At 43.1% G+C, this 23,303-nt stretch overlaps 1 protein-coding gene across 4 annotated transcripts in view; it reads left to right on the top strand.

The window, feature by feature from the left end:
• Positions 1-3,679: 3,679 nt before the first annotated feature.
• Positions 3,680-23,303, top strand: part of ADRA1A (adrenoceptor alpha 1A) — a 123,712-nt gene continuing 104,088 nt past the window's right edge. For all 4 annotated transcript variants that reach the window (XR_009738121.1, XM_061425894.1, XM_061425893.1 and 1 more), the window contains exons 1-2: positions 3,680-4,198; positions 5,439-6,976. Coding sequence is in view for 3 of the 4 variants with exons in the window: in XM_061425894.1 (XP_061281878.1) it covers positions 6,094-6,976 (883 nt within the window). In the remaining variant the exon portion in view is untranslated. The remainder of the gene's footprint in view (positions 4,199-5,438; positions 6,977-23,303) is intronic.

The following is a 23,303-nucleotide window of genomic DNA, read 5'->3' as shown; positions in this document are numbered from 1 at the left end:
GTCCAGTTCTAACTGTTGCTTCCTGACCTGCATATAGGTTTCTCAAGAGGCAGGTCAGGTGGTCTGGTATTCCCATCTCTTTCAGAATTTTCCACAGTTTATTGTGATCCACACAGTCAAAGGCTTTGGCATAGTCAATAAAGCAGAAATGTTGGACTGTGAAGAAAGCTGAGCGCCGAAGAATTGATGCTTTTGAACTGTGGTGTTGGAGAAGACTCTTGAGAGTCCCTTGGACTACAAGGAGATCCAACCAGTTCATCCTAAAGGAGATCAGTCCTAGGCATTCATTGGAAGGACTGATGCTGAAGCTGAAACTCCAATACTTTGGCCACCTCATGCAAAGAGTTGACTCATTGTAAAAGACCCTGATGCTGGGAGGGATTGGGGGCAGGAGGAGAAGGAGACGACAGAGGATGAGATGGCTGGATGGCATCACTGACTAGATGGACATGAGTTTGGGTAAACTCCGGAAGTAGGTGATGGACAGGGAGGCCTGGCGTGCTGTGATTCATGGGCTCGCAAAGAGTCAGACACGACTGAGCGACTGAACTGAACTGAACTGAACTGAAACAGACACGGAGACATGATTAATCATGCAAAAGATATAAGGGGGAAATTCCTGTGAAGGAAAAAGGGAAAGTTGGAGAAAGAGAGCCTTCAAACTATGATCTAAGTCAGAATCCTGTGAAGAAGAGAGGAAGGAAGAAGTATGGGGAAAGAAATATATCAGACTGTTCCACAGTTAGAAGAAAGTTTTGGCCAGCCAATGAGGAGCACATGAGACAAAGTCCCCCATTCAGGAAATCCCAGGTCTTATAGTAACAGGCCTGCATTAGAACTTCTTCCATGCTTAGCCATTGGTTGGGAGTAGCCCATAGGAAGTATAACATGAGCACAGGGATGGATCCAGAAGGACAAAATGTGGGACTGTCAGTCAATTATGCATCAGGAGATCTTGATAGCACATTTTCATGGCTGCCATAATATGTAAAGCATACTTACAAACCAATAAGACAAAAAGAGGAAACACCACTATAAAAATACCCATGGACATTACACCAAATTACCCATCAGCCACTTAGAATTATTTTCCCTTCTCTATGTTCCTTTGCATTCCAATGGATGGAAGAATCTCTGCCAGCCAGATATGGGGTTATAATATACCAATGAGAGGAATTCCTGTGGAAGTTCTGAAAGGAAAAGAAAAGCAGAAGTCATCGTGCTCTGTGTACCACTGTTGCATAGGAATGAAGGCTTCAGCCCACAGCATATGTGAAGATTTTCCAGGAGATTTTTTTTTCTGGATATTCTGCACATTATTGATCCTGAGGCAGCCGAATGCACTATTGCGATGTCCTGATATTCCTGTACTTACAGATTTCCTGTAAGCAAATAGCAGTTTTCCCTGATCTGTTTTCCAATCTTTCTTAACTGTCTCCAGAGTGAAAAAGTGAGAGTGAGTTTCATCCTGGTCTCACAGGAGGGCAGGAACAGACCTTTACCACTTCACAGCCTACTCTGACCTCACTGCACCTTCTCCTGGATCTCACTGAACATCTTCTGGGGCATCCATGTCAACCATTTTTTAAGGAGATGAATAGTTTCCTATTAGCCAGTCTGTGATTAGCTATGGAAAGATTGGTTCTGATAGTTTAGCAAATGTTGATGTTCACAGGTTTAGAAGCAGATTTGAAAGACCTACCTGGCACCATCCGGGGGCCAAGCTGGAAATAAAGAGCTGGCACGGGTTACTTGGTTGAGGGCACTGGGATTGTGAGTATGCTTATTAGTTAGGGATTGGAGATTGAGAGTTGCGAAGTCTTTGTACATTTTGACTCTGCAGAGTTGAGCGATTTTTACTTGCTCTTATTGATTACACTATTTCCTTATCTACCATGGAACAGATCTTACCAGAAAGCTTGCATTCATGCTAAAAGGTTAATGGATTAGAAATTAAACAATAATATAGTCCTCTGGTGGGTGGGATTTCTGAAGAACAGACATTGTATACATATTGGATGATAAGATGTAGGAGTCTCAGGGAACTGATACAGCCTTTCCAACCCAGGGGACTACATCTCAGAGAGCAAGTGGCTTAAGGATGAGAGCAAACCCAGATTTCCTGTCTCCTCTCATGTCTGCTTCTCCTTCAACATAGAATTCAGTTTATGAATAATAAAGCCATTTGTGTATTTATTTTTAAAATAATATTAAAGTCAAGTCAAAAAATTAATCAAATAGTATTAAAGTCTAATCAAACGTGACAAGTGTCAGTTGCTGTTTGTTGTTGTTGTTCAGCCTCTAAGTTGTGTCCAACTCTGCGACCTCATGGACTTTTAGCCTGCCAGGCTCCTCTGTCCATGGGATTCTCCAGGCAAGAACACTGGAGTGGGTTGCCATTTCCTTTTCCAGCTAACTGTCGGTACCACTCCTATAGATGTGGGGGTAGAATGGCATTGTTTTTAAGAAAGAGGTCATCTATACCTTAGGTCTTGAATGAAGCAAAAAAATCCCTTCTCCCTGCTTCCTCCTCCCCTGATCTTCCTGAGGGCATTCCTATGAGATACTTTGAGGCATACTGCTATGATAAAAGTCTTCCAAACATTTCCCTTGAAAAAGGTAATAATAAACTTCTGTTAAGGGGAGGGAATTCAAGTACTTCCCTCTCTGTTACTAGATTTAACGGAACCTACTATATTTCACAAACAGAGTGTTTTGCCTGAATCAATAAAAATGAAAGGAGGGGACTTAGGAGATGGGAATCAAGAATGGAGAAAATTCTGGCATTTCCCCAATATTCCAAAACACTTTATTCAACTGTAAGGTAAAAAGCACATGGGATTTATCAAAAAAAAAAAGTAAATAAGACTGGCAATGTCAACTATTTGAACTCTAATTATTCATTCATTAAGAAAATTAAAGAAAATTTTGTGTGGGGGGGCGGGGTGGGGCAGTGGAGGGGAGGGGCACACTTCCCAGGTAACACCAGTGGTAAAGAATCTGCCTGCCAATACAGGAGACACAGGAGACACGGATTTGATTCCTGAGTCAGGAAGATCCCTTGGAGGAGGAAATAGCACTCTTGCCTGGTAAATCCTATGGACAGAATAGCCTGTCAGGCTACAGTCCATGGAGTGACAAAAGAGTCAGACACCACTTAGTGACTAGATGACAGCACTCTTTTAAAGGATATATTTTCTTATGGAAACTGGAAAATAATAAATGGCACTTTAAAAACACTAAGCTGTGTAAGAAACTGCAGTGGAACCAACATGCTTTCTTAATCCATTTGTCTGCAGAAATGAGAAGTGAATCATATTTCAAAAGGTTTAGATATGCTCATTTTATTCTTCTAGAATTATAATTTTATTGCAATCAGATTTATTGAAATTTATCTGATTTTACATTCTTCTTAAAACATCTGCAAATAATATAATTCACCTGCATATTTGGCATAACAATATGCTTCTTTTCTATTTTAACAGAACCTAGTCCAAGTGCTAATTGAATCAAGCTGTTCAAAAGTAAATCTACTGGGCATTTCTTTGAACACATCATACGCACTGTAATACTTGTCTGGCAAATGTCTATTTTTCTTTATTTTTAAAATCAGAGCATGTAAAGAAGTTATTTACTACAAATGAAAAAATTCCTTCTCCCCGCTTCCTCCTCTCCTCTCACACACTTTCTTAAAGTAGAGCGAGAACCTAATTCACTCAAAGTAAAAAGGCAAAAGCCAAAAATTAAAAAATAAAACAAAACCAAACAAAATTTAGTGGGCGCATAGGGCCTATTACCGCCGAGTAATACGGTAACAGCAGGAGATTACGGTACTAGCCGGGGCTACTGACTGTGTTACGTCAGCGAGAGCCGCAAAGTTCCTTGCCAGTCTTTGCTGATGTAGGGGAGCTGAATATTAAAAGGGCGAAGGTGGAGTTATTGCTTGACTGTATTTTTTTTTTCTTTTTCTGTTTTCTTTATTGTTAAAATTTCCAGGTAAAGCGTCTGTGAGCCAGGATCTTAAAGACGTCTCTGGTAGAGGGGTGAGTCAGCGGGTGCAAAACGACCGGGAACTGTTTGGTGGGAGAGACAGTCCCCTCTCCCCGCAGGGAGGCGGCGGCGGAGTTGCTCGGGGGACCGCGGGCCGCTCCACTTCTCGCGGCGCGCGCGCACCAGTGGCTCTGCATCCGCGCTCCAGGTGAGTGCGCTGCAGGGCAGGGCGGGTGAGGGCAAACCTCCCGGGGCCTCCAGGCGAGACCCTACTCCCACTTTCCCCAAGCTCCTGCTCCGTCTTTCACCCCTCTTCCCCACCCCACCGCGTTTCCCTCTTGTATTCTGGGAACTTATCTCCTAGTTAACAAGTGTGTTTTTAACAGCGTATTTATCTCTCCGCGGTAAGGGGAAACGGGTTTCTGCAGTTGCTTGCGTTCTGTTATCACCTGTGAGCTCTAGAACTTGAGATTTTCACAGAAGCCTTTGCCGAGGGAATCCCGCCTCGGGGCCCAGCCGCAAAGTGGGTCCCCACTCCCCCGCATTCCCACCGGAGTCCCTGTGGTCCGCTCGCAGCTATGGAAATCTACCTTTCTTACGCAGACGGTGGCCCTCGGCTCGGAAAATAAATACGAGGCGTCCCCTGGCCGCCGGCTTGATTTTTACGCCTACAAAATCCGCAGTGACTGCCGCCAGCAAAGCCCCTTAGGCTTAGCGATGCTCCCTGCTCCCACTCCTCCCCGGAACCCCCAGGGCCCTCCTGGGCGTGGCTAGAGGCTCGAGTCCTCCGGGACCCCTGATCCTGTGACTCGGAAAGGACTCTCGGACCTTTCCTAGAGTCGGGTTCAGCCCTCGTTGTGTCCCGAGGGCTTTGCTTCGGACCCGGCTTTCAGGCTGGCTTGGCTGGTCGACAGACCGGCGCGCTCCGCACACTCAAGTGTGAATTCCTCTGGCGTGAGCGTGCGCGTGGCACTGCCTCTGCGGTCCCCGGGTCTCGGCGACTCCCTCTCCCAGGCCGCCCCCTCCAGGTGACTGCGAAGCAACCTGTGCAAGTGGCCACCGGGTAGATCCTCCGGGTTTCCACCAGCTTGGCTCGGCGCGGCAAACCCTTCAGCCTCAAATCGCGCCACTCGGGCTAGATTTTAATTTCAAGCTAGATTTAAATTAATTAAATTTCAGATTTTAATTTCACGCCGGCCGTGCTAGAGCTTGGGGTGTGTTTGCCTCGGTCCTTGAAAACCGCCAGAGGCCGCGAGGAGGAGCGCGCCAGGGCAGGTGCCCAGAGGTTGGGCACAGCTAGCGGTCCCCTCCCGCGCGCTGGGCTGCGGCAGGACGGGTCGGGATCTCAGAGTCTGCGGGACTCCCGGCCGGGTCAGACCCCGCGTCTAGCACGGCCTCGCTCCCCGCGGCGGCCGGTTTAGACTCTGCATTTCTTTGCGCTCTTTCAGGACAACGCTGGCAAACTACGCTCCGCAGCCATCTCGCGCTTGGTGAACATTTCACATCCGCGTTTCCCCTTGGCCTGCGCGATCTATCATGAATCCAGCCACACCGAGTGTAACTGCGGGCGGGGAGAAGCGCCCAGATGCCAACGGTCCCCGCCTTTGAGAGTCGACGGCAGACCAGTACTTGCTTGTGGTTTGTTGGGGAAGACTGAAGTTTTGAATTCCAATTATGTGCAGAATGCTCAAACTTCTCACCCGGACGGAGCGGACAGTGCAGGAAAGGGGACTCCCATAACTCTGGGATTGCATTTTGCATCACGTCTCCCAGAGTTCCATGCTAAGGCTCGGATAGGGAGGGAGCTGGGGCCCCGGGCCAGCGCTACGGGTGGAGAGGGTCGGCTGGCAGCTCCGCGAGCCCCTGGCCATGTCGCCTTTAAAGCCCTACCCCTTTGCATGGCCTACTGAGGGTTTCCCGGGCTGGCCGGGGTTGCTTCCTCCCTGCACGTTCTCTCTTACCCCCAGACAACCCCAGCAGACAAGGCTCCTGGGAGCCGAGAGCTTTTGACTCCCCGCTCCCTCGCTCCCCTCCTCCTCACCCGCCGAGGGGTGGCCCTCAAGAGCCGGACTTTGCCGGCCCCGGCCCCGGGGGGCTGGGACCATGGTGTTTCTCTCCGGAAATGCCTCCGACAGCTCCAACTGCACCCACCCGCCGCCACCGGTGAACATTTCCAAGGCCATTCTGCTCGGGGTGATCTTGGGGGGCCTCATCCTTTTCGGGGTACTGGGGAACATCCTCGTGATCCTTTCCGTGGCCTGCCACCGGCACCTGCACTCGGTCACACACTACTACATCGTCAACCTGGCGGTGGCCGACCTTCTCCTCACTTCCACGGTGCTGCCCTTCTCCGCTATCTTCGAGATCTTGGGCTACTGGGCCTTCGGCAGGGTCTTCTGCAATGTCTGGGCGGCGGTGGACGTCCTGTGCTGCACGGCTTCCATCATGGGACTCTGCATCATCTCCATCGACCGCTACATCGGCGTGAGCTATCCTCTGCGCTACCCCACCATCGTCACCCAGAAGAGGGGCCTCATGGCCCTGCTCTGCGTCTGGGCGCTCTCTTTGGTCATCTCCATCGGGCCCCTCTTCGGCTGGAGGCAGCCGGCCCCGGAGGACGAGACCATCTGCCAGATCAACGAGGAGCCGGGCTACGTGCTCTTCTCGGCTCTGGGCTCCTTCTACGTGCCGCTGACCATCATCCTGGTCATGTACTGCCGGGTCTACGTCGTGGCCAAGAGGGAGAGCCGGGGCCTCAAGTCGGGCCTTAAGACCGACAAGTCAGACTCGGAGCAGGTGACGCTCCGCATCCATCGCAAAAACGCCCAGGTAGGAGGCAGCGGGGTGACCAGCGCCAAGAACAAGACGCACTTCTCCGTGAGACTGCTCAAATTTTCCCGCGAGAAGAAAGCGGCCAAAACGCTGGGCATCGTGGTCGGCTGCTTCGTCCTCTGCTGGCTGCCTTTTTTCTTAGTGATGCCCATTGGTAAGTCTTTACATCAGCTCTTCCCCTTCTGCTATCCTAGACTCACAGTCATGGGTGGACGAGAAAGGATCTGCATTTCAAACGGCAACGCTAGAAGGGCAGTTAGGAAAGACTTCCCTGTAGAAAAGTAAATTTTCATTCCCTTTCTGCTCCAATCTCACTTATATTCAGTCCTAGGGCACTTTTTCGACTACTGCAAAGTGGTTTCCCACCGATGCAGATTAATTGGTCTTCTTAATATCAACTTCTGTTAATGCTTTTAAGCCTGTGTTTAACTTAAAAACATCCATCCTTGGATTTCAAGTCTCTGAGTCTCCTCCACCAGGCACTTAGGCAGGGGCAATGGAATGTCACTTTCATCTCTGCTGCTGTGGACTGCAAATTCTCTTGGCCTAAAAATAAGCACGATGCTTATCCTGAACAAACTTGTGCAATTTGATTATTAGATTAGATTATTCCTAAGGGTTAGTGAAAATGGTCTGCTTATGTTCTATATCTGTGTTCATTTTGTTTTCTGGATTCTGTGTGGAAGAAACTATAACGAGCTACTGGCAAGAAAAAAATATATCTCCAAAACAGTTTAACCTTTAAAGAATTCAATATACTATTTCCAATAAGTAAATACATTCCCCTTTATTTTAATGCTAAGTATTAAAGCAAACAGTAATGTTACAGATCCAATTTTCACAAATGCTGAATGAGCTGTTGTCAGAACTAATTAGTTCATTATAAGTGTCAGCAAGCTGATGCACTTGGATTCATCATTTACCTCTGGAAGGCCTTCCTGACACCCCAGAATGGTTGTTTACTATTTTTAGTTTGTGAGCTCAAATGTAGACCCACACACATTGGTTATCCAGTAGCTCAAGCGAACAAAAAATTACAATAAAAAGTCATAAAAGTCTTTCTGTACTTTAGGGTCAATTTACATGGCATGTACTGAAAGTCCTTTTATTGGCAACACTGAGTGGTCATTGCCACTATTATTTTTTGAGGACTAACTATGTTTCAGACATTGACAATTTGATATCATTAGTCCTCTCAATAACTAAGTGAGGTATATGTTATTATTCCAAAATCACAAGTCAGGGGAAGGAATTCTTCAGGTTCTAAAGCTTTGCTGTCTACTGTCATAACCACTAGCCCCATGTGTCTATTGAATGTAAGTTAAAATTAAAGAAAATTAGTATTCAATTGCTTAGTCCCACTGGACCATTTCAGGTGTTCGGCAACCACATGTGGCCAGTGGCTACTGCTTTGAACAGCAGAGATATAGAGTATTTCCATCATTGCAGAAATTTCTACCCAACACAGCTGCTTGAGAGGCCCTTCCAAGTCCATTCTCTGGCCTTTCATCATTATTGCATTCTCTGCTTCTAGAATGACATCACAGCTTTGATTGTATTTATACAACCTTCTTTACCTGAGCCATTGCCTCCTTACCTATCATCTGCATCCCACTTCCTCTTGAAGTTTGCACATTTAGTTATGCATCTGTTCACCTGTCAAGTACTGTATTTATTAAGCACTTGTTCTAGACACTTAGGGTGAACAAGGCAGAAAAGTCCTTGCACTGAGATGTTTGCAATCTTTGGGGGGAAATAGACAAAAACAAATAAATATACCTTTAAAAGTCAAGGATTAACAAGCACCATTTTAAAAGTAAACAGGATAATAAGATAGAGACTGGGATGACAATGTGGTGAATGGCATGGAAACTCCTCTCTGAAGAGGTGATATTTGAGCAGAGACCTGACTGAAGTGAGGAGCAAGCTTTGCAAATTCTAGGAGGAAGAGTTTTCTGGGCAGAGTCAATACCCAGTACAGAGCTGGCAAGGAACCTGACCTGTCTTTTAGGCCAAAGTAGAATTTGCATATTATTCTAATTGTGATGGGAAGTCATCCAATCAGAGGAGCTTTAGCACCTGAGTGGCTGGTCTTATATTTTGAAAGGATGGTTCTGGCTACTGGGAGGAGTGAGGGCTGTTTCCCAGATAAGAGTTGAAACAGGGAGACCACTTAGGAGACTGTTGGAGACATCAAGGGGGGAAAAGTGGGGAAGCCCTGTACTCAGGTAAGATAGGTGGGCGTGGTTCAAAGTGATCCCAGTTCAGTTCAGTTGGTCAGTCATATCCGACTCTTTTCAACCCCATGAACCGTAGCAGACCAGGCCTCCCTGTCCATCACCAACTCCCAAACTCATGTCCATTGAGTCAATGATGCCATTCAACCATCTCATCCTCTGTCATCCCCTTCTCCTCCTGCCCTCAATCTTTTCCAGCATCAGGGTCTTTTCAAATGAATCAGCTCTTTGCATCATGTGGCCAAAGTATTGGAGTTTCAGCTTCAACATCAGTCCTTCCAATGAACATCCAGGACTGATCTCCTTTAGGATGGACTGGTTGGATATCCTTGCAGTGCAAGGGACTCTCAAGAGTCCCCTCCAACACCACAGTTCAAAAGCATCAATTCTTCGGCGCTCAGCTTTCTTTATAGTTCAACTCTCACATCCATACATGACTATTGGAAAAACCATAGCCTTGACTAGACGGACCTTTGTTGACAAAGTAATGTCTCTGCTTTTTTAATATGTTGTCTAGGTTGGTCATAACTTTCCTTCCAAGGAGTGAGTGTCTTTTAATTTCATGGCTGCAACCACCATCTGCAGTGATTTGGGAGCTCAAAAAAATAAAGTCAGCCACTGTTTCCACTGTTTCCCCATGTATTTGCCATGAAGCAACGGGACCAGATGCCATGATCTTAGTTTTCTAAATGTTGAGCTTTAAGCCAACTTTTTCACTCTCCTCTTTCATCAAGAGGCTCTTTAGCTCCTCTTCACTTTCTGCCATAAGGGTGGTGTCATCTGCATATCCGAGGTTGTTGATATTTCTCCCAGCAATCTTGATTCCAGCTTGTGCTTCTTCCAGCCCAGCGTTTCTCATGATGTACTCTGCATATAAGTTAAATAAGCAGGGTGACAATATACAGCCTTGACGTACTCCCAATAGGCACTTATTTCAGAGGTACAACTGACAAGTTTGGACATAGCATATAAAAAAAAGAGAGGAGTAGAGATAACTTTTGGGTTTTAGGCCCTAAAAACTGGGTAAATAGTAGTATTTCCTGATACTGGAGAAACTAAAGAATGATGGGGTGGTAAGGGGTTGGCAGGAATATGAAGCACAGTGCTTATTTTATACAGTCCATGCTGAGAAGTGTCTATTAGATGCACGAGTAGATATGTCAAGTAGGCAGTTACATGCATGTATTTGGAGCTAAGAGAGGAAGCTGTTTATGTTTATCCAAGTTTATGATACAAACTTGGGACACATCCACATATTTCCACAGAAATGGAAAGATATGCAAGTGAGAAAGTGTGGAGAGGAACGAGAGATGAAGACTGAGCCTTGGATCCTGATATTTGAGAGTCAGGAAAAGGAAGAGAAATGATCAGCAAAAGAAACTGAGAAGGAGTGGCCAGGGAAGTAGAAGAAGGTGATGTCCCGGAAACTGAATGGAGATGTTTCATGAAGGCAGGAGTCATCAGCTGTCACATGCAGTTGCTAGACCAAGTCAGAGGAGGACTGGGAACCCACCATGGACTTGGCCTTGTAGAGGTCTTTGGTGATATGAGGAAGTCCTGAAGGAAATGGCAACCCACTCCAGTATTCTTGCCTGGAGAATCCCACGGACAGAGGAGCCTGGCAGGCTACAGTCCCTTGGGTCGCAAAGAGTTGGACATAACTGAGCAACTAACACTTTCTTTGAGGACAGTAGTTTCAGTGGAGTGATGGAGATGAAAGCCTGATTGTGCACTTTTTTGAGAGACTGAAAGGTGAAGTGAAAGGGTTTTGCTAGACTGTGGGACAGGGAAAGGCAGTGTAGCTATAAGGATCTAGAGAAAATTTTCAAAGGTGGGAGATAGGATATCATGTTTATTTTCTAATGGAAATGATGGCCTAGAGAGATCCTGATGGTACAGGCAAGGGAGGAGACAAGAGGGTTTGAAAATGATGGGGAAGCCAGAGTCTATGGGCACAGAGGCAGTAGGTAAGGAGGGGAAAGGTCAAGATCACTTCCAAATACATGCATGTTCTCCATGAAATAAGACTCATGGTCATCTCAAAGTTTGATGAAATTTATGTATTTTTAAAACTAAGCTGATTTTAATTTCAGAATGACTAAGAGAATAGAAAACATTCGTTTTTAGAAAGCAAATGTTCCTACCAAGCAAACAGCATCATTGTTAGAGTTAAATTTTAGATATAGGTAATGCTGATGGCTTCAGCCTGGCTTGCTTTATACATCAGGAGCAAATTGTAGTCAGATAAAAGTACACATCAGCTTAATTTCTCTTGCTTTGGGTTCCCTTCTGTATAATTCTGCTCATCATGAAAAAGAAATGAACCAAATATCTAAGTGTTTATGAAAATGTCCTGTGGCATCTCTATTCCCTATTTTCAATAAATTGAGTTGGAAAGAAAAAACGTAATTAAGATCATCAACTAAGAGCGAGGAAGGAATAGGAAGTGATGGTAGTTTGAGGAGTAAAAGAAAATGTGAAAGATCAGTCTTTGAGTTGAGAGAGTAAATAGATTATGGAAATTTTCTAGAGTTGCCAGGAGGTCCTGAGGACATGTTTGAGACTTAAGGTCATTTATTTAAAGGAAGACTAATCAAGAAGGCTGAATGCTGGTCTCTCACAGCTACGAGGCTGGGAATGATAGGGAATGTTGCTGATGACTGATTTTATCTAGGGGCTGAAGTAAAGAAGGGGAGACTGTGAAGGAACATAGGCTAGATCAGATTGTGCTGTTTATGCACTCACTCAGTCATGTCTGACTCTTTGTGGCTCCGTAGACTGTGGCCCATTAGGCTCCTCTGTCCATGGGATCATCCAGGAAAGAATACTGGAGTGAGTTGACATTTCCTCTTTCAGGGGATCTTCTCGACCCAATGATCGAACCACATCTCCTGAGGCTCCTAAATTGGATTAAGGGTCATACAGAGCCACATGGTGGGAACAGCTCAGATAAGGATGGGTGACTGGGAGTTTGGGACTTCCAGTGGTGGCTTAGCTATCCAAGAAGATGAGCATGATAGACTGGATCTTGAGTCCATCTAGGGGAAAGGAGACTCTGGTCTTATCAGAGCTTCTCTTGTGTATCTGCTGTCTTGGGAAGCTGGTAATGTTGAAGTGAAAATGGGCACTCCTCCGTCCATAGGATTCTCCAGGCAAGAATACTGGAGTGGATTGCCATTTCCTTCTCCAGGGGACCTTCTCAAACCAGGGATCGAACCCACATCTCCTGCATTGCAGGCAGACGCTTTAACCTCTGAGCCACCAGGGAATAACCGAAAATGGGCACAAGATCACTAAACCTTCCAAATCTATGGTCCACAGTTTCTTTTTGACACCAAACAAATAAGACATTGTTTCTTCCCAGAGTGATTGGCTGTATAATAAGTGCCAGGCACGGTGTTAGAACAAAAAGTTGACCAAAGCACAGACTCTGCCCTCAAGGGTCTCACAGTCTAGTTAAGGAGACAAATTGAAAACCATGATCACAAATCTATGAGATTGGTCCTCAAAGTGATATTAGAAATGCTAAAGAATAGAATAGTGAATGATGTCTGGAAATCACTACAGAAGCATCTAGATGTCTCGCAGTTGACTTAGCAGGGACTTGAAGACTGCACTGCATCTCATGAGCCATCAGTGAGACGTTGTTTGTTTTTAGTAACTATCTTAAGTACATTTTTCATGCAAAATGTGGAGAGAAGAATAAATATGCCATTATATTATTATACCCAAGGGACATGAGCTCTTAAGTAGGACAAGTAGTCTCTTGGGAAGAGAGCTTATGGGTTTGCCCTCAGCTGCCAGAGGACAGAGGGCTTAGAAACTAAAATCAAAGCAGGGGTGGATGTACTGTGCAAAGCTGAGGGTGAAGCACCCATGTGTGCAGGATAATCAGGTGAGGGGGGCCTCCCATCTCATTGCTGAAGGCCCCTCTGGATTTGTGAGAAGGTTCTGTCTCCCCACAGATTCCACACTTAACTCTCTCCCCAGTTCTTCCCGACCAGGGCTGGGTTGGTTGCCGGGCTGAATAGCCTGATTACAGGTAGAAATCTGACTTTTCTGCCTTCAAGTCTAAGTCTTGCTAGCCTTGTCTTCTTCCCATATCCTAAATATTTGCCTGAAATTGAGGACCCCTTCAGGGGAGGGAGATTACACTTGATGTAATGATCAGTCATTTATACCCGAGAGTGAATTTTTTAAATTTTATTTTTGCTTATTTATTTTTATTATTTTTGGTTGTGCGTGGTCTTTTCTGCTGTGCAGGGGCTTTCTCTAGTTCCAGTAAGCGGGCTTCCCTTTGCATTGGCTTCTCTTGTTGTGGAGCATGGGCTCTAGGGCACACGGTCTTCAGTAGTTGCAGCTCGTGGGGTCTAGAGAAAGGGCTCAGTTGCTCCAAGGCATGTGGGATCTTCCTGGACCAGGGATTGAACCCATGTCCCATGCATTGGCAGGCGGATTCCTAGCCACTGAACCACCAGGGAAGTCCTAGAGTGAGTGAATGTTCTTAGAAAACAAGTTTTGATCATGAAGCTAAATAAAAAGAATTTGAAGTTGTTAGCCTTCAACATCAGAGAAGGCGATGGCACCCAACTCCAGTACTCTTGCCTGGAAAATCCCATGGATGGAGGAGCCTGGTAGGCTGCAGTCCATGGTGTCGCAAAGAGTTGGACACGACTGAGTGACTTAACTTTCACTTTTCACTTTCATGCATTGGAGAAGGAAATGGCAACCCACTCCAGTGTTCTTGCCTGGAGAATCCCAGGGACGGGGGAGCCTGGTGGGCTTCTTTCTATGGGGTCGCACAGAGTCAGACATGACTGAAGTGACTTAGCAGCAGCAGCAGCCTTCAACATATGAAAGAAGGAAGGGTATAAACTGTGCCTCAAGGAACCCTGGGACCTGGAGTGTGTGTTTCATCTTTGCCTATTACATTCTTTTGTCTAGAGCCAACTGGTACCAAAGGCAGTGTGCTGGATGGAGAAAGTATTGACCTGAGATTTCAACCTAGGCTTTCTTTTTTCATAAAATATGGGATGTTATATGGGTCAGCTGCCTAGTATAGCACCTAGCACAGAGCAAATGGCAATAAATGTTCATCTTATCTGAATTCATATGTTTCACGGATCATTACTGACATATGTTGATGTGGGATGTTGCCATGAAGAGTGGATGCCTTTGGAGGTCTGGGCAAAAGAAAGCATCAGAGAGAAGGGGATGAGGGGGGAAGCATTTACTGAACACTTGGTTATACGCATCAGAACTCTGAACACATCTGATTTACATTCAAAATAAGTATTATTATTGCACTGAGCCATTGCCATTATCTCTGAATGAAAGGAGAGAGCACTGGCTGAGCCATGCTTCAGATGGACATTACTATTTGAGAATTATTTTAAAATAAAAAAAAAAAAAACAGTACAGCAACTTCCCTGGCAGTCCACTGGTTAAGATGCCATGCTTCCACTGTAGAGTCTGTGGGTTTGATTCCTGGTCGGGGAACTAAGATCTCACGTGCCACATGGTATGGCCAATTAAAAAATAACTTATTTTGAAAAAGTTTATAGATTTTTTTTAAAAAAGACAGCACATGGTAAGGAGGGAGAATGTTTTAAGATGCAGTGTCCAGGAGAAGGCAATGCAGGCAAGATGATTACCAGGTGGAAGCAGTGAGGCATAGTCATTTATTCATTCAGCAAAACTTCATTGAGCATCTCCTATGTGCCAGGTAGCTAGAGAATCCCTGGAGATAAAGACAAATCCTTGCCCTAGTGGAGCTGAAAAACTGCACAATACATAGCAAGTTTCAGATGGTGCTGTGTGAAAAGTAACAAGAAAAAGGTGTGAGTGCACATAATGACATTGGAGAAGGCGATGGCACCCCACTCCAGTACTCTTGCCTGGAAAATACCATGGACCGAGGAGCCTGGTGGGCTGCAGTCCATGGGATCGCGAAGAGTCGGACATGACTGAGCAACTTCTCTTTCACTTTTCACTTTCATGCATTGGAGAAGGAAATGGCAACCCACTCCAGTGTTCTTGCCTGGAGAATCCCAGGGACCGGGGAGCCTGGTGGGCTGCCGTCTATGGGGTCACACAGAGTCGGACATGACTGAAGTGACTTAGAAGCAGCAGCAGCTGCATCACATAGGTAGGTGTGTGTGTGAAGTCGTGTCCAACTCTTTGTGACCTCATAGACTGTGGCCCCTAGGCTCCTCTGTCCATGGGATTTCCCAGGCAAGAATACTGGAATGAGTTGCTATTTTCTTTTCCAAGGATTATCATTTCCTTCTCTAGGGGATGTTCTTGACCCAGGGATTGAACCCACATCTCTTGCATCTCCTACATTGCCAGACAGGTTCTTTACCATCTGAGCCATGGGGGAAGCCCCTTGCTGCACCACAAATCATCTCAAAATTTAGTAACTTAAGGCAACAATCCTGCTATGGCTTGTGACTGTAGGGCAGTTATGAGTCAAGGTCTAGTTTATTGGGCTGTTGGGATGTTAGAATTGGTGGCCGCTTTTCCCCAGTAGTTGAAGCCAGCTCTCCTGCAGTGTGGCACTTCTCTCCAAGAGAATCGGGGCAGAAACTGCCAGGCTTCTGAAGCACAAGACCCAGACCTGGCCCAGGGTCACTGCTGCCTCATTCTGCAGGAAAACCAAGTCACCGAGGCCAGTATACCTTCAAGGGGAGGGAAACAGACTCACCTCCTGGTGGGAGAGCAGATTTGCAAAGGAATAAGGGGATTATTGCAACCATCTTCCAGTACATCTTCCTCACAACTGTATCAGGCAGCATTTCTCATTCATCTTCCAGTTACTTATCGAGAATGTCCCATATATTGGGGTTTATGAAATGTAACCATGTAAAAACAACCTCGGTGTTTGCCTTCCTGCAGGCTTCTAATCTCCATGAGGAGACAGACATGAATCAGATAACCACATAAAAATGCCAAAATTGTGTACAAGGAAGAGGATGGAGTGGTACCTCGGAAACATGTACTGTGGATAAGAGTGACCCTGGGCGAGAGGGTAGAATAGGCTTGCTGGGAAGGAGAGCTTGACCCTCTTGACCTTGATCTTTGGGGCTGAGATCTGTAGACCAAGGAGCTGTTAATTGGCTAAAAGGAGACTGGAGGGAATGAGATGGATAAAGACTCTGATAAGACTGGACTGAAGGGTCATTTTTATGAGTTTGTGTTTTTATTTGAAGATGACCAGGAACAAGGATGACATGATCAAGTTTATATGTTAAGTTATCAGAGGCTTAGCAAAAAGAAGACTGGCTAGACCAGTTGGGAGACATTGACCCAGGACAGGTGAGAGATACCTTGCCAAATAGGATCCTTCTCACTTGAGGTTGAAAATATTTATTTCCGCGAGCTGCCACAGAGTTCTCAAATGCCTCTTGTGTCATTGCCTTCAGAGCAGATTTACGAGAAAAGCTTTCCCTGATCACAAATAGTCTAACCAGACTTGGCTTTAAATTAATTGTGGCTCTTTCCACAAGACGAATCTGTCATTGGAGATTTACCATCATATTCCAAAGAATGTGCCTCAGGCTCAGAAGACGTCTACAATGAGTTCTAACAAAGCTTTGAACAATAACTGACTCTTTTAAACCAACTGTATACAGGCAAGTCAGTACTCCGAAAGAGACACCACTTAGTGACCTAGGTATTGCTGTGTTTTCTTATTTCGTGGTTGCAGGTTCAGGCGGAAGGATTTTTCCTAAGGCATTTTCCCCATTGGACAGGTTTACTGTCTTTTAGTCCTTTAACTTGGTTTTCCATCTGGACATGTGTATAGTGACTTTTCATCTTGAAACTGCATTTTTCTTTACTATTTGAAATCCCCCCCCCATATTTTTATATTTGAAATCCACTCCCCTCGTATCAGTCATTTCTATTTCAATTTTGTATTGTGAAATCGCTCATCTGTGCTCTTTGGCCACTTTTTTGTTAAGCCACTGAGTTTTACTTCTTTTCCATTTGTAAGTTTATTGTATACATTGATCATATTAATCACTTATTACTGTATATCTTGAGTTGCCAGTTTTCTCATGCTGTATTCAGACATGCTGAGAAAATATAGCTTCTTTATTTTTCAAAAACTGATGTGATCTTTTTCATGAACTCCCAGGGGACAGACACACACACACACACACACACACACACACTTTTAGTTAAACCCAGTAAGTTCAGTCAAATCCAATCATTTAAGCAGCATCTTTATATACTCAGCATCTCTTGGATAACTCAGCATTGCAGGTTTGCGTGCTAAATTGTTAATCAGGGGCACATATTATGGTTATTGGGGTAGTGGGTGATAGGAAATTATCAGGTCCTAGGTTGATGTCTCTGGAGAAGGCAGTGGCAACCCACTCCAGTATTCTTGCCTGGAGAATCCCAGGGACAGGGAAGCCTGGTGGGCTGCCGTCTATGGGGTCGCACAGAGTCAGACATAACTGAAGCGACTTAGCAGCAGCAGCAGCAGGTTGATCTCTCATGGTGATTTTTAGTTTCTGGCACTGGGGATGTTGTTTTAGTCTAGTGGCTGGCCCCAGGTGCCAGTCTCTAGCCATCACACAGCTGTCCCCGATGAGTCTGAGGGTGCTCACCCACGGACAGTTGCCCCACCTAATGACCCAGCCCTCTTAAGTCACTATAGGTTTATCTTTTTGTCTCCATTTGGTTCCTGGCTGGGGTGATGCTTGTTCTATTGCCATTGGCCAAGGAGTCACTTTGTCTGTAACAGCCCGAGTGGTCACTGTTCACAGGCTCCTGCGCTAAATTCTCAATGATGTTTCATCATTGTCTGAAGGCATGGAGAGCCCTATGGGTTCCTCCAAGTTTACACCACTCACACCACACCTCACCATACCTCACCACACCACACCACTCCAGACCATACCACACCTTACCATACCACACCACACCACTCCGTACTACACCACACCATACCACTCCACACCACACCAAACATTTGTGCCAACCCACACCTACTCTTCTGCACCCAGCCACATGGGCTGTGACTTTAGCAGATGTAATAGCCCTCTTGTGTCATCTCCCAGATGCCAGGATGGAGAGTGGGAAAAGGCACCTTCATTTCCAACTCTGTCTTAACAGCCTCTGCAGTGCTTGTCAAGAGGGGAGTTTGGGAACCCCAGGTTTTCTCTTTTCGCTTCCTCCTTCCCCACTTCCCCCACTGTCCACCTGTGGAGGGCAGATACAGAAAGCTTTCCCTTCCTTTTTCTGGCTAAAAGGGACCCTCCTTTGAACCACATACTCCTCATCCTCCATGCAGGCAGAGAGAGGTATAGGTTTACTAAAAAGGGAATAAAGACGAGGGATATTTAACAGTTTTATAATCTTTATACATATTTAGCAACTATTCTTATCTTTTTTTGCATTTTATCCTTTTTGTCCTTTTACAAATACATAGACTTTAAAAATTTTTATGTAGTCTCATATTTTAATGTTTCTTCATGGATTGTGCCTTCTAGGGGACCCTTGGAGAGATCTTCCCCCATGTAACTCAGATAACCTCTATTTTCTCCTAGTTCTTTTAGAGCATCATTTGTCATCTACCTGGAATTTAGTTTTGTATTTTGGTAGTGATGTCTAACTGTATTTATGTTGAAATGGCTAGCCAGATATTCTTTTTTTTAAAGATTTTTATGTGGACCATTTTTAAAGTCTTTATTGAATTTGTTACAATATTGCTTCTATGTTTTGGTTTCTTGGCCCTGAGGTATGTAGGATCATTGCTCCCTGACCAGATTGAACCCACGCCCCCTGCATTCAAAGGTGAAGTCTTAACCACTGGACCACCAAGGAAGTCCCTAGCTAGATACTCATGAAAGACTTTTTGAATAATCTATCCTTTCCCATCTTTGGGAAACTGCCTTTGTTACATTAGGAAGAATCTTGAATCTATTTTGGAACTCCCACTTCTGTTACATTTATCTGTCTCTCTGCTATTAGTGCTACATTATTTTAGCTTCTGTGGTTTCGTAATACACTTTCATATTTTGGGGGTGAAGGCACCTGGATGAATATTGTTTTTCAACATTATTTTGTCTGTCTTTGCACGTTCATTCTTCCAGGAAAATTCTGAGCTCATTTTGTCCAGTTACATCTCCTACTCCACCAACACCACTGTTCACATACATGTATGTTCACATACATGCTCTCACACATACACACACAAATCCTGTCACATGTTATTCATAATTTTTGGATATATAGATCAATTTGAAAGGCACCATCTTTATCACACTGAGACCTCCTGTAAAGAAATATGACATCTGTAAGTCAACAGTACTTCAATAAAAAATATAATATTTCTCCATTTACTTCCCAAATTATTTTTTGACTATTGTTTGCACTTTGCTTTTAGTCACACTTACTAACATGTTCTTGAAAAATGATTGTTACAAAGAAGTTGGGAAATGCTGCTTTGGGTATTTCATCATTAGATATGACACTGTTGGTTTTTAGATCAATATCCTTCATCATATCAAGGAATTATTTTTCTACAGTTTATAGAACAATTTTATCAAAATGAATTTTTAATTTTATCAACTGTTGCCTTTTTAATAGGCATCAATATAATATTTTTCATTGACATCGAGTTGATCAATTTTATTTCCTAATAATAACCAATCATGTATTCTTGGATTAAATTCTAGCTGATCAGTGGTATTATTCTTTTTTATGTTGCTATATTCTACTAAATATTTTATTTCTGGTTTGCATCTATATTTCTATGTGAAATGAATATTTTTTTTATTTTACAGTGGTGTTTTTGTTGCTTTTTTGGTTTCAAGATTATGTTAGCTTTATAAAATGAATTGCGACACTTTTCCTTTTTTTCTACTATCTGTAACAATTTAAATAGCATAAGAATTATGTGTTCCTTGAAGGTCTGAAAGAACTTGCCCATAAAACATCTGGGTATAGCACCTTTTATGGAAGCAGCTCTTGGAGACTGTTTTCTATTTCTTCCATGGATAGTGGTCTATTCTGATTGTCAGATTTGATAATCTTTGTTTTCTTCTTTTCTATTTTCCTTCTTATTGAGGTCCTACATTTTAGCACAGAATTCTACATGAAATTCTGTTATCTTTTCATTTCTTTTCAATCTCTCTCATTTTGTACACCATCTATTTATGTTTTCTCACTTTCTGTCTTCACTGAGATGTCTTGAAAGATTGTTCATTTCATTAGTTTTTTTTCAGAGAACCCACATCCTGAATTTATTAATCATTTTTCTCTGTTTTCCAGGCCACTAATTTAAGCTCTAGACATTTCCTTTGTTTTTCTGGTTATATTTTGTTCTTTTATGTTAACGAGCTGAATGTTTGGTTCATGTATTTTAATTTTTCTCGTCTAAGATTAAAAATTACCAAAGTTGTTCATTTTCTTCCCTGCAGCTTGAGTTTCTTGCCTTATGTTTTGCTAGGCAGTGCTCTCATCCAGTTTTTTTTTCCCTCTGTTTGTAGCTCTTTAGTCTTATAGGAACTGAAGAGGATTTCTTGTATTGTTGTTGTTGCTTGTTATTTGAACAGTAATTGGTGCTTTTATCCCCTACTTTTTGGTTGTTGTATCATTTTTATTGCAAAATTTCATTTATGTGATTGTGATTATCAAAACTGTTATATTATTTATTGTCACTATTTTTCAAAAAATATTAAAACAAACATTATCTAGAGTTCTATGTTTCCAAAAAGTAAAAACTATTTAGAAGATAAAAATATATAAATCTATAGGCTATTTGAACAATAGACCTAAGGAGGATATTATTTTTTCTTTTTTTAAAGTTTATTTTTAATTGGAGAATAATAGCTTTACAATATTATGTTGGTTTCTGCCATACATCAACATGAATCAGCCATAAGTATACATATGTCCCCTCCCTCTTGTACCTCCTTCCCACCTCCCACCCCATCCCACCCCTCTAGGTCATCACAGAGCACCGGGTTTGAGCTCCTTGTGTCATACAGCAAATTCCCACTGGTTATCTGTTTTGCATATGGTAATGTATATATCTCAGTGCTGCTCTCTCAATTTGTCCCACTCTCTCCTGCCCCCACTGTGTCCACAGATCTGTTCTCTATCTCTGCGCCTCCATTGCTGCTCTGCAAATAGGTTCGTCAGTATCATCTTTCTAGATTCCATATCTGTGTGTTAGTATGCATTGGTTTTTCTCTTTATGACATACTCATTGTGTATAATAGTCTTTAGTTTCATCTACCTCATTAGAACTGACTCAAATGTGTTCGTTTTTATGGCTGAGTAATATTCCATTGTGTATATGTACCACAATTTCTTTATCCATTCATCTCTCAGTGGGCATCCAGGTTGCTTCCATTTCCTAGCTATTGTAAATAGTTCTGCAGTGAACATTAAGGTACATGTATCATTATCAGTCAATTATTATTGATAACAATACATGTACCCTAATGTAGTGGGATTGTTAGGTCATATGGTAGTTTTTTTATCCCCTATGTTTAAAAACCAATTTCAGATTTACTGCATTGTGATCAAAGAATGTAAACCCAATAATTTATAGCTTATGAAATGTATTAGCTTTTTTGATTATTTGATATATGATCAATAATTAGCACATTTAATAGACTGAATGTTGATAAGATATATTTTAATGTTAACAGTGGTGTTTTTGAGATCTTTATTCATTATTTATTATCTTTATCTCACTTTGTCAGTCAAGAGAGGTGTGATAAACCTTCCTACTGCTACTGTGAATAATTCTTCCAATTCTTTCTTATATTTTTAACAAGTTTTGCTTTAAATATGTTGATGTAGATGACTAATACTAGAAAGATTAAATCAATAATACCTTCATTTAAAGAGAGGCTTTTGTCCTGTTTATTTTCCCTTGATATGTACATTTTTAAAAATTAATATTGAAGTCTCTAACATATTTTTGTTTGCATTGTCAACATACCTTTGCCCATATTTTTATATATCAGATTGTGTATCTTGTATCAAATGGATTTTTCAGAGTCTGTGAAAAACATCCAGTCTAATCTGGATGTTATTCTCTTAGTAAAAATTTAACTAATTTTCATTGATTATAACACTTGGATTAATTTTGTCTTCTGGTTTTGGGTTGAGATCCCTGGGTTGAGAAGATCCCCCTGGAGGAGGGAATGGCAACCCACTTCACTATTCTTCCCTGGGAAATCCCAAGAATCTGGGTCTCCTGCACTGCAGGCAGATTCTTTACCATCAGCGCCACCAGGGAAGCCCAGAAATAAAGTGTTAGTTGCTCAGTGGAAGCAACCTATATGTCCATCAACAAAGGAATAGATAAAGAAGATGTGGTACATATATACAATGGAATATTACACAGCCATTAAAAGACCAAAATAATGCCATTTGCAGCAATGTGGATAGACCTAGAGATTGCTATACTAAGTCAGAGAAAGACAAATATCATGTGATATCACTTATATGTGGAATCTAAAAAAAGGGTCCCAGTGAACTTATCTACGAAACAAAAATAGCTCCAGTCCATGGGATCTCAAAGAGTCAGACACGACTAAACGACTATTAACTGGATATTGTAAATAGCGCTGCAGTGAACTTTGAGGTGCATGTACCTTTTTGAGTTATGGTTTTTTCAGGGTATATGCCCAGTAGTGGGATTGCTGGATCATGTGATAACTCTATTTTCAGGCTTTTAAGGAACCTCCGTTCTGTTCTCCATAGTGACTATACTATTTTACATTCCCACCAGCAATGTAGGAAGGTTCTCTTTTCTCCACACCCTCTCTAGCATTTATTATTTGTAGATTTTTTGATGGTGGCCCTTCTGACCAATGTGAAGTGATACCTTATTGTGGTTTTGATTTGCATTTCTCTAATAATTAGTGATGTTGAGCATCTTTTCCTGTGCTTTTTAACGATTTGTTTTCTTTGAAGCGATGTCTATTTTGTTTCTTCTGCCCATTTCTTGATTGATTTGTTTGTTTTTGTGATATTGAGCTGCACAAGCTCTTTGTATATTTTGGCAATTAATCCCATGTTGGTTGCTTCATTTGCAAATATTTTCTCCCATTCTGAGAGTTGTCTTTTCATTTTGTTCCCTGCACTTTTTTAAAAGTGAAGTTTTATGCCTGAGAATCTCTGATTCCTCAAATCAATCTCATCTACTGAACAGCTGAATCTTTTCACATAAACAGTAATTCTCTTTTTGTTCAGCCTCACGAGGGTGAC

The sequence above is a fragment of the Bos javanicus genome, chromosome 8 (assembly GCF_032452875.1).
Source record: "Bos javanicus breed banteng chromosome 8, ARS-OSU_banteng_1.0, whole genome shotgun sequence".
NCBI classification, from domain to species: Eukaryota; Metazoa; Chordata; class Mammalia; order Artiodactyla; family Bovidae; genus Bos; species Bos javanicus.
The sequence above is the reverse complement of the archived record's forward strand: the minus strand, read 5'-3'. Positions and strand labels throughout refer to the sequence as shown.